The sequence below is a fragment of the Pelobates fuscus genome, chromosome 13 (assembly GCF_036172605.1).
Source record: "Pelobates fuscus isolate aPelFus1 chromosome 13, aPelFus1.pri, whole genome shotgun sequence".
Classification (NCBI taxonomy): domain Eukaryota; kingdom Metazoa; phylum Chordata; class Amphibia; order Anura; family Pelobatidae; genus Pelobates; species Pelobates fuscus.
In genome coordinates, this window is record NC_086329.1 from 94179665 (window position 1) to 94192099 (window position 12435).

Sequence of the window (12435 nt, forward strand, 5' to 3'; positions counted from 1 at the left end):
AATACTAGTCCCCCTATTTTATTGGGGGGGTTACCAATTTGCTATAAAGCTTACTCTGCCTCTGCTGAATTAATTCATAGAGAAGCATTGGCATGTGTGTGCCACAGGGCATGTGTAATTCCCGGGTTCCTCCAATGGGAAAGCATTGGATTGGCTGAGATCATTTATTTTGATTATGTCAGCCAAGGAGGCGGATCGGGGGCCAGCACTAGCAGAACTACGTGGCGCTGGAAAAAAGGTATGTTTTTTATACTTTTTTAAGGGGGGCATGGAGTGGCTGCGAAGCTTAATAGTGTTTTAACACATTTGTGTTCTTTAAGAGTTCTTTTTGAAGGCCAACATGAATAAGACTTCATAGGTAAATCCTGAACGATCAATTTATTGGGGTGAGGAATCCAAAACAACTTTTGCACACATCTACTATATGCCACAGCTGCTTTTTAAAATGCTTTTTGATTGTCATGTAATTTGCAGAATTGTAACAATTTAGGCAAGTTACATCATCAGGAAAGCTTATGGCTTCCCAGAGTAACCTCTACCTCACATACCTGTCTCTTGCTCTCTCCTATAGGTCAGCACTCTACTCTCTCCTCCAGCTCTGCCTCACTCCAACCTTGTCTGATTGCTATTTCCTGTCCTATTGTGTTTTACATCCCACCTCCGATAAACTGTAAGCTCATTTGAGCAGGGTCCTCTTCATCCTATCGTTCCTGTAGGTTTTCTTGTAATTGTCATATTTATAGTTAAATCCCCCCTCTCATAATATTGTTAAGCGCTACGGAATCTGTTGGCGCTATATAACTGGTGATAATAATAATGTGATGGAGCAGTAGTATGTCATTATATTTTATATATTAACAACATCCTACAGCTGTCTGGATATGTCTGTGTGTTCAAGGATTTCTTACTGTGCTGGGCAGTTTAACGTTCAAGACACAAAGAGCTTTAATGGATTACCCCAAGCAACATTACCACTTAAGTGATTTGAAGTGGTCATGTATGTCATGTATGTGCATGGTTTTATGGTTTTGCTATAAAGCTCTGCAGACAGGGCCGGACTGGCCCACCGGGATACCTGGAAATTTTCCGGTGGACCGGCATACTATTGGGCCAGTGCGTGGCGGCACGGCGAAGGGGATGGGCTTCCCTCCTGCCGGTCACAGAATGTAGCATGGCTGAGCAGGCAGACCGCGGTAGAGGAGCTTCTGTTTCCCTACCCGGTCTGATAGGAAATGCTCACAGAGAGCACAGAACTGCTTCCTGTCAGACTGGGTACAGCGAGCAAGAGCTCCTCCACCACGGTCTGCCTGCTCGGCCACACTACAGCAAGATACATGGAGAGCTGGAGGGGGGCGGGGGCAGACTAATAAGACACCTGGGGGGGGCTATAAGGACACTAGAAGGGATGGGAGGGGGGCTAGTGTAGAGATGCTGGGGCCTGGGAAGGAGACTCACAGAAGGGCTGGGGAAGGGGAGAATGAGACACTCAGAGCTGATCTGTGGGCTCTGGCACATGTGAGTGCAAACACCGTCTTTTAAAACCACTCCATTATCTTTGATCTCCTCACCATCCCAAGAGGGCTTACGTCAAGGCTGGCTCTGCATGGGCCAGCAGGGGAAATGAAAGGATCTCCCCTGCCGGCCTTGGTACACGGCCATTGAGCCCCACTGCGTGTTTTCTGCAGAACCCACCACTGCCAAACCTGAAATCCCAAACCACCCACTAGTAGGAACTAGGCGGTAGGAACCAGGTTGACTACCCATGTTCTTACCCAGTGGATCGCAAACTTTTTAGGTTCAAGGCGCACTTAATGTTTCAATATTTTTCCAAGGTGCCCCAAGTCAAATGTTTCCCTGTCAGGGGCAGATCCAGAACCTAATCTTGGGACACTTGTAGACTATTTAAAGAAACAATCCAGGCACAATAACCACTACAGCACGCTGTAGTGGTTGTGGTGCCAGGAGTGCTGTGGTGCCCTCCCAGGGTAAGTCAGAACAGTTTAAAGGCACACTATAGTCACCCAGACCACTTCAGCTCAATGAAGTGGTCTGGGTGCCAGGTCCCTCAGGTTTTAACCCTTCAGATGTTTACATTTGGGCTTAATCCAACCTCTAGTGGCTGTCTTCCGGAGATCCATCACGAAGAGCGTCCATAGCATGCGCATTCCACTCCACTAGGGAGCTGACGTTGGATGGGGAGGAGAGGTCACCAGCGCCGAGAGAGCCCGGCTCTGGATTAAGGTAAGCTGCTGAAGGGGTTTTAACCCCTCCAGCGCCACAGGAGGGGGACCCTGAGGGTGGGGGCACCCTCAGGGCACTATAGTGTCAGAAAAAACGCTTTGTTTTCCTAACACTATAGTGATCCTTTAAGAACAGTTTGACAACTTACCTAGGGTCTGCCGGGATAGGGTTTTTAGTAGGCGATTGGGGCAGTGGTGTGTGTGAGGGGTGCAATGTGTGTGGGGTTAAGTGTGTGTGTGTGTGGGGGGGGGGGGAGTGCAGTGTGTGTATGGGGTTGCATTGTGTTTGTGAAGTATGTAGTGTGTGTAGGATGGTGTGTGTGTGTGTGTGGTGCATTGTGTTGTGTGTGTGTGTGTGTGTGTGTGTGTATGGGGGCAGTGAGTGTGAGGGGTGCAGTGTGTGTGTATGGGGCAGTGAGTGTGAGAGGTACAGTGTGTGTATAGGATGTAGGGGGCAGTGTGTGTGTATAGGGGGGAAGGGTAGGAGGAGGAGGGTAGATTAATAAATAAATATATATATATATTTCTTTTTAATTAAGAAAAACAATTTTTATATCTTCCCCTCCCTGCTTACCTTTGCCTGGGAGGGGGGACAGTACTAATCCTTGGTGGTCCGGTGGAGAAGCCTTGGCTGTCCTAGTGGTGAGAGTGAACTCGGGAGCTGCTAGAGTTCACTCTCGTAAGATTCGGAGTGTTGCCGTGGTAACTGAGGCAACGTTCCAAGCTCGCAAGAGGAGAACCCGGCAGAACTGCAGGTTAAAGCTCCCCCTGGTCTTCTCTCCCCTGCCGGCTGCCAGCATTGTACAGCTAGCGGGCCGGGGAGGGAGATCTCTGATCTCTCCTCCTGTCCTGCAGAGACTGCCGGGAAGAGGGCGGCACAGTTACCAGTATTATAATAATAGCACCGGCAAAATATCTTGTGGCTGCCCGGTGTGCCCGGCACACAGTTGGGGAACCGCTGTTCTAAACTATGGAAAAACAGCATTTTCTGTAAGTACAGTGCCTTTCTTTATCACTTTTTGTGTTATATGCACAATTGTACGCTTCCCTTTAGTTTTTTTTTTTATCTGATTTTAGATTAAAATAACTGTACTGTGAAACAGAGTTGCAGAACTTTTCCAATTCAGTTTTTATCTCTGAGATATACCGTATTTATTCGAACTAATGCGCCATTGAATCTAATGCGCACCTTAATTTTTGAAACCTGGAAGCTGAAAAATGTTTTTGCTGGCGGATGTGATGCGCATTTATACAAGAAGATACTACTATACAACATTGTGCTACAATGAAAATGTTTATTGCCTTACACTATAGTAATATTGATGGTATTTTAATTTTAGTGTTACATGTTAAGTCTATTCTTTCTGAAGCCCTCTTTCAGGAACAAAATTTGCTTGTGTGAATTTGCTGGAATGAATTCACCTGTTTGAATTTGTGAATTTCAATTTTTGTGTTTTTGCCTCGAATGTAATGAGCCATTGAATCTAATGCGCATTCAAATTTTGAAAACTTTATTTTCTAAAAAGGTTGTGCATTAGATTCGCGTAAATACGGTAGTATCTGAGATATTCTGAAACATTAATCTCACTGTTATGCTTTGAAATGATTACTTGTAAGGTGGAAAATGACCTTTATGTTAAGTTCCTTGTTGCAAAAGACTTTATTTGCAGTGCCACCTTAACAGTACCTCTCACACGCAGCAACTGCCCAACATGCCCATGCGGAAAGACAGCCCTGCTTATTTGTTGTGAATCTTACATTGATCGACTATTAACACTAAATATAAATCATAAATAGATGTGTGATCAAAGTACCAGCTTTCAAAGTGTAGGAAATAAGTTAAATATTACAAAAAAAATCTATATTTCGGCCAGCCTCTTGACGGTATTTTGGCTGGTATAGGTTTTGGGGGTTATGAATAGCCAAAGGCCTACGGTTTGAATACTGCTGCTCTAGTGATGAAAGGGACTCTCCACACCACAATAGCATGTTATTATTATAATTTATAAAGCACTAAGAAAAGGGATATTGAGAGATGAAGAAGGCCCTGGTCAAACAAGATTGCAATCTGTGAGGGTTTGAAGATGCATATCGTTAAATATCTTGCCCAAGGACACTTACTGGTGAGGTCGTCTGAATTCTATGATTGTTGCCTGTCTTCTGCGTTTGCCATAACTTCATCCTCACTCCTAAACCGTTCATTTGATCAAAGTGCTTGTATGACTCCCAAGCACATGTGAGTGACGCTCACAGTTCCAACAGCAACTTCAGTATTCCGTAAATTCAGTAAAGGTACAGGGGTGTTGCAACAGCTCTTCATAAGCTGATAGCAGGAGCTCTGGGAATGCTATCAGCTTAGGCAGCAGTTTCACTCAAGTATTTTTTTCAAGAAAAGAATTGCTGAGGAGTGCTGTGTAACATATGACTTAAACCAATGGTCAGCACTGCATGCTGTCATGACAGGCCAGCAGGACAGGAAACTAAGATGATTTAGATGGTAAACTAGGCTCACCTCAAGCCTCGGGTGGTGGCATCTCACCTATCCACTGAAAATGGAAGACGGAACGGCCTCTGGATCTTTGTAATTGAACGCAATGACAGTGCAGCAGAGAAGCGTTGGGTTTGTTTCCCATGGCTTTTAATTGCTGTCATATGAAAGAACGGAATTTGAACTTTGGACACGAAGGAGGAGGCTGACTGTTATAAATGGGAGGAGAAGAGAGTGAATAAGGAAATGTTAGACTAGCAAGCGAAACAGAGAAAACATAAGGAGAAAAAAGGCTGAGATTAGTGGAAATGTATCTGTCCACCGACACACACATACAGAAAACCGTTTAGAGTATTTATTATAACTTTGTTTATTAACCCCTTAAGTACACGTGACATGTCATGATTCCCTTTTATTCCAGAAGTTTGGTCTTTAAGGGGTTAAAAAAGATATTGAGGCAAAAAAATAGTTCTAATACATTTACATTTCTAAAAAAAAAATTAATCTGTATACAGTCATGGGAAAAAGAAAGTACACCCTCTCTGAATTCTATGGTTTGACAAATTATTATTATTATCGCCTTTTATATAGCGCCAACAGATTCCGTAGCGCTTTACAATATTATGAGAGGGTGGATTTAACTATAAACAGGACAATTACAAGAAAACTTACAGGAAATATAGGAGGTGGGGTATAAAACACATTTGGACAGGAAATATCAAGTGAAGCAGCGCTGGAGGAGAGAGTAGAGTGCTACTCACAACATAAATCAGAACATAATAACAATCATCTGTTCCTTAGCAGGCCTTACAATAAATACAACCTCAGATGAACAACACATGACATATTACACTGTCATGATTTAATTAAAGGGACACTATATTCACCACAACAACTACAGCTTAATGTAGTTGTTCTGGTGAGTATAATCATTGCCTTCAGGCGCAGTGTTTACATTGCCCCTAGGGACACATCCAAGTGGCTACTCCTCAGATGACCACTGGAGATGCTTCCTGGGTCAGTGCTGCACAGTGAGCAGCTCTGCTGTTCAGCCTCTCCACGCTCTGCATGCTGAATTTTCATTATAGATGCATTGATTCAATGCATCTCTATGAAGAAGTGCGGATTGACCAAAACGGCATTTGGCCCCACCCCCATCCCTCCTCCTTGCCCATTTTATCCAATCCAATGCTGGCAATTCTGATGATATCAAGGAGGCGGATCAGGGGCAGAGCCAGTGCCGTTGGACCAGCGTGACGCTGGTAATAAGGTCTTTTAATTTCTTGTAAGTGGGGCTAAGTGATGGGTTTTGCACTATAGGGTCAGGAATACATGTTTGTTTTCCTATAGTGTTCCTTTAACAAAAATAAAGCTAAAGTGGAGAAGCCATGTGTGAAAAACTACACCTTGACTGCTTCCATAGGAATTAAGAGGCTAAGTAGCAGACCAGTTCTGCTAATCAAATGCCATTGATTAATTGATCATCAGCAAGTGTGACCACCTCTATAAAAGCTGCATTTTTAGCAATTTGCTAGTCTGGAGCATTCAGGTGTGTGTTAACAGGGCCGCCATCAGGGCATGACAACGGTTGTCATGGGCCCGGCGGTCGTGGGGAGCCCGGACTGCTCTGGGAGTCCCGGGCCCCACATTTCATTTGTGCACATATAGATAGCGATTATCGCTATCTATATGTTCACCTCGGGCCCCGGCTACCTGTACAATTTAGACGGGGGTCAGCCAGCACCATCTTAACTTTCCAGCAGCTCCTGTGCCTGTAACTCTCGCGAGCTCCACGGCCGGCAGAGTGTTGTCACTGGTTACCATGGCAACGCTCCGCGCGGCAAACAGGCACAGCTCGCGAGAGTTACAGACACAGGAGCTGCTGGAGAGTTAAGATGTGGCTGGCTGGCCCCGGTCTACATTCTACAGCGGCTGGCTCCCTCTACCAGACCACCGGACCACCAGGGATGCAATCTCCCCCTCCCTAGTCAGGTAAGAAACAGGGAGGGGGGCATAAAATGTAAATACCGCCAAAAAGGCTCCCCTCCCACCCCCCAATGCAGCCCCCTATTTTACACATTTACATACACTAAAACCACAACACAAACACACACTGCATTCACCATACACACACTAAAACCACAACACAAACACACTCTGCATTCACCATACACACACTAAAACCACAACACAAACACACTCTGCATTCATTACACAAACACACACTTTATCTAAAACACACAAAACTACATCCATTATACAAACGTGCAAGCTGTATCCATTATACACACCACACAGACAGGGCATCCTTATGGGCGGACTCAGAATGGGCCCCGTGGGCAGACTCGGAGGCAGGTCTGGGGGGCCCCAAAATTTCTGATGGCAGCCCTGTGTGTTAACCAGAGCCGCAGAGCTACGGACTGAACTGTCTCACGATCTTCAGTGTATAGGAACGTTGCTGCGGGTTACCACGGCAATGCTCTGACTGGAGATCGCAAGAGACTTACCACGTGGTCTGCAGCTCTCCGCCCAGCGGAGCTGCAGACCAGAGAACCTGCCCACCGGACCATCAGGGACAGAGACACTGGACCACCAGGGAATAATTAAAGGGGGTAAAAATAAGGTATTTATAAGCATCCGCAAACCTGTCACCCCCACATCCACCCTCTCTCAGCCCCCACCCTCTTTTAGCCCCCTACCCTCTCTCATCCCCCACTACCCTTTTTCAGCCACTAACCCTTTCTCAGCGCCACCACTACACTTTCTCAGTTCCCCCACCCTCTCTCAGCCCCCCTAATCAAACTCATCCCCCACTACCCTTTCTCAGCACCCACCCTCTGTCCCCACACACACTGTCACAGCCACTCCCACACACCTTGTCATCCCACACCCCACATACACCCTGTCATAGCCCCCCACACCCTGTCCTCACACACTCCCTCACAGCCACCCCACCCTGTCACAGCCCTTCACACATACTATTCCTGTCACCCCACAGCCCCCCTCCCCCACACGCCCTGTCACTCCCCCCACACACGCACCCTGTCACATTAACCACCTCCAATCCTGTCACACTCCCTCCGCCAGCCATGTCACCCTATCATTCTCACCCTCCTTCATTCTGTTACACACCTTCCCAACTCTTTCATTTACCCCCTTCACCATGTCAAACTCACCCTGTCACACTCACCAACTGAAAACATTCATCATTCACACACACACTCACACACACACACACACAATGCCAAGGAGGAAAGACATTAGCACATTGATCTTAGAAAAGCAATTGTTCTTGTCAATCAAACTGGGAAGAGTTATAAGGCCATTTCCAAACAATTAAAAGTCCATCATTCTACAGTGAGAAACATTATTCAAAAGTGGAAAATATTCAATACAGTGGCCAATCTTCCCAGGAGTGGACATCCCAGCAAATTTACCCCAAGGTCTGACTGTGATATGCTAAAGTCCATGAAAGTACAATTAGAAAAAGACTGAACAAGTATGGTTTGTTTGGAAGGGTTGCCAGGAGGAAGCATCTTCTCGCAGCACGGCTTAGGTTTGCAAAGCTGCATCTGAACAAACCACAAGACCTCTGGAACAAAGTCCTTTGAAAAAAGTGGAGGTGTTTGGCCATAATGCACAGCGTCAAGTTTGGCAAAAACCAAACACAGCTTATCAGCACAAACACCTCATACCAAGGGTCAAGCACGTTGATGATTTGGGCTTGTTTTGCAGCCACAGGACCTGGAAACATTGCAATTATTGAGTCGACCATGAACTCCTCTGTATCTCAAAATATTATAGCGTAAAATGTGACGCCATGTGTCCAACAGCTCAAGCTTGGCCAAATTGGGTCATGCAGCAGGACAATGATCTCAAGCACATCAGCAAAACTACAACAGAATGACTGAAAAAGAAAATAATCAATGTGTTCCAATGGCCCAGTCAAAATCCAGACCTCACTGACACACACAAATGCTCACTACAGACAAGCTCAATGACACACACATACACACACAAACTTACTCACTAGCAGGCACATATACACACAAGCACGCAAAAATAGTATCACACCTATCACTAAGGATAATGTCTAACCGGACCTTAGAAATGCCGGACTTCACATATTCACATATCAGAGAATAGTCAAATTACTTGCTGAGGTCAGGGACACAGAATGAGACACAATGATTAGGAAAAGCCAAAAGTCAAGGATACCAGAAATCAGGGAAGTTAAAACTGAGCCAAAGTCACAAACCAGAAAAACACAATTAGGAACACACTCTCGGATAACCATCAAAGGGAAACCACGACAGGGCACAGATCAAGAGGCAATTTGGGTTTAAATAACCCTCTTGAAGCTGTAATTGGCTGTATATGGCCTCCGACCCCAAAATGTGTGTGCACATCTATGACGTGATGTTGCACACACGTAAGCACCATCTTTAATGTGGGCAAAAACTATATCCTTAGCAAGACAGGACCGGGACGGAAGGAGGTCGGTAAGCGGTTTGCCGCGAGCAAGGTAAGTATTATTTCTGTCATTGTGACTGCTGAGTTTCTGTGCAGCCACCCCGACAGAATCTTGCAGAAACGCTATAATCACTCTGTCATGGACAGCTGAGTATTTCAAGCCTACCTGGCAGTGGAGGTCAAGCAGCCATTCTCAGGCCTCTTCCTGCAGCAAGGTCTTCAGCTTGGGTGTGGGGTGGAGCTTGTTTGTTTGCAGGTGGGGCTTATGCACGGGAGGGGGAGCTTGTGTGCGTGGAAGCGGAGCTTGCATGCCTGGGAGCTTGGGAAAGCTGCTGGGAATTGTGAATGGAGACTCAGTGCTCCTTCCGGCCACCAGCAGCCTTAATGCAGCCGCACCAGCCCCCAGCACCTTCTTCCTGAATTCCCTCGGACTGTATAAAGCTGTTACAGTCCAAAAGAAAATACGCTAAAGGGTACATTAGGGCAAATTTTCTGGTATCCGGTGGGCCAGTCTGGCCCTGCCTGCAAGGGCCAGGTTCAGGTAAGTGAAAACTACCTTACTCTGCACCCCCGGGCCACCGCACTGGAAGCTGAACAATATATGCAAAGACCCAAGAAGGTGATAGAGGTGCTTTGAGAGCTTCACATTTCATTCCATTAGATCTGATGAGTGAAATCACTCCGTAAGCTGACAAGTTCATCCTGAAAAAAAAACATCTCTTGACCTGTCTTCCCCCTCTAACTATCGTCCCATATCCCTTCTCCCTTTTTCCTCAAAGCTTCTGGAAACACTTGTCTTTACCAGTGTGTCTCACTTCCTCAATTCCAACTCATTCCTTGACCCTCTTCAATCTGGTTTCCGCCCTCTCCACTCTACTGAGACTGCTCTTATCAAAGTTACTAACGACCTAATCGCAGCTAAATACAAAGGCCACTACGCCATACTAATTTGTCTTGACCTCTCTGCTGTCACCGTTGATCATGCTCTCCTTCAAACTCTTCGATCACTCGGTCTCTGTGTCTCTGTGCTCTCGTGGTTTTCCTCTTATCCCTCCTCTCCTCGTCCTGTCTCGGTTGGAGTCCCCCAAGGCACTCTGTCCTTGGTCCCCTTCTAATTTCTCTTTATACTGCCTCTCTTGGCAAACTTATTACCTCTTTTGGATTCCATTACCACCTGTACGCTGATGACTCCCAGATATATCTCTCCTCCCCAGGCCTGTCCCCTGACGTCCTGCAACGTGTCACTGCTTGCCTTTCTTCCATCTCTGACTGGATGTCCTCCCTGTCTCTGAAACTCAATTTCTCTAAAACAGCTCCTTGTCTTTCCTCCTAATACTGATCCTCCTCTTTCGCTCTCCCTTTAAGTTAGTGGTATCCACATAAGTCCATCCTTGGAAGCGCGCTGTCTTGCCATTATACTTGAGTCTGGCCTCACATCCTGTATATTGCCAAATCCTGTAGATTCCATCTTAAAAACATAGCCCGCACGGTGGAACCCGAAGACCATAACGCCATTCTACCCAAAAGGGAAAGAACCCACAACGTCTGCCACAGCGAAGACCTGAGGACTGTCCATGCTGTAGTGGATCCACTACGCCAAGTATTTATGGACTGCTAGTTAACTAGATGTGACATATTTACCACCCTACCCCCCTCCCCCCCACCTCCCCTGCCACCGACAAACGAGCTTAGTAAAATTGGAAGGCTGGAGGTGTAACTTTAGTCCCAATGCATACCTGCTATTAGCACCACAATCTTGTGGCCCTATTATGTTTCATCTCCAGCTAACAAGCAGGATAATTACTAGTTCAGTTACTCAACTTCATTACATTAACAACCCATTACAGTTAGTTTCTTCTTCGTTAGTCCAGCGATGGTCAGCCTACAATAGAGAGACACCTGTCTGTGTTCCTTAGACTTATAAACCAACAAAAATGTGCATAAGTCTCACAAGCCGCAGTTTTTTTTTCTCCTTATCTGTTTTGATGTGTAAATTGAGGCTCTGCGAGCCGTATAACCCTTGTTGCACGCAAAAATAAAGAATAAAAAAAAAAAAAAAAACATAGCCCGCATCCGCCCCTTTATCACGCAAGATGCTACCAAGGAGCTTGTTCATGCTCTAGTAATTTCCTGCATGGATTATTTTAACCCTCTACTAATTGGTCTTCCCAAAAGCCGTATTGCCCCACTACAGTCTGTAATGAATGCTGCCGGCAGACTGATTTTCCTCTCTTGTCGATCCTCACACCTCACCCCTCTGTCAGTCCTTACATTGGCTTCCTGTATCCTATAGGAGTCCATTCAAACTGATAACCCATACCTATAAAGCACTGAACAATTCTAGCCCCTATTATATCTCTTCACAGATCCATAGGTATGCCCCTTCTCAGTCTCTCCGCTCTGCCCGTGACCTTCTCCTGTCCGTTGTCCGCATCCGTACGGCCAACTCATGCTTGCAGGATTTTTCGCGAGCGGCCCACTTCCAATACCCTACCACTATCAGACTCTCCTCTAGTCTTCAATCATTTAAAAAGTGCCTCAAAACCCATCTCTTTAGGAAAGCTTATGGCCTCTCAGTGTAACCTCTACCTCCAGGGCCGGATTTACATAGGGGCTGATGGAGCTGCAGCTCCAGCCCAATGGAATAGGCCCATTGAAAAAAAAAATGTAACTTTTTTTTTTTCACACTACTCTTGGGTTAAAATCCCTAACTGGTATTTTAGGCTGACTGGTCTTGCAGGTATTGCAGTAATACCGGCAATACAAATGCAGACATTTTTCTCAGTATGAACAGAGATTTCTCTGCAATACCAGCACCAGCCAGTAGGGGTCACTGTGTGTGGAGAGAGGCAGGGATAGGAAGTTACAGCATATTCCTCCCTGCCTCTCTCTACTCACTGATCTGCAGAGGAGCAGCTACACAGCACAGAGTTCAGACAGCAGCTCTCAGCCTGCAGAGACAGACTACAGCTCAGGGAAGTGAAGGATGGTGGGAAGAGGCAGCAAGGGAGACACTTGGGGACGCTGAGACACTAGGGGACGCTGTGAGACATAGGGACATAGTGTCTCAATGTCTCCCAGTGTCCCCATGTCTCCCAGCCAGTGTCTGTGTCCCCATGTCTCCCAGTGTCCCCAAAGATCTGTCTCCCAGTGTCCCTAGTGTCTGTGTCCCCATGTCTCTCAGTGTCTCCAAATTTTTCAGTGTCCCCATGTCTCCCAGCCTATGTCCTTAGT

General features: G+C 46.2%; 1 protein-coding gene across 4 annotated transcripts in view; it reads right to left on the reverse strand.

The window, feature by feature from the left end:
• Positions 1-12435, reverse strand: part of NR1I3 (nuclear receptor subfamily 1 group I member 3) — a 70275-nt gene that overhangs the window by 44136 nt on the left and 13704 nt on the right. For 2 of the 4 annotated variants that reach the window (XM_063439432.1, XM_063439435.1), the window contains exon 1: positions 4362-4522. The exons of 1 other annotated variant lie outside the window; for it this stretch is intronic. In XM_063439432.1, coding sequence (XP_063295502.1) covers positions 4362-4442 — 81 coding nt within the window. In that variant the 5' untranslated portion in view covers positions 4443-4522. Of the gene's footprint in view, positions 1-4361; positions 4523-4752; positions 4882-12435 lie in introns of those variants that run through there. One more of the 4 variants, XM_063439434.1, reaches the window with a different exon arrangement.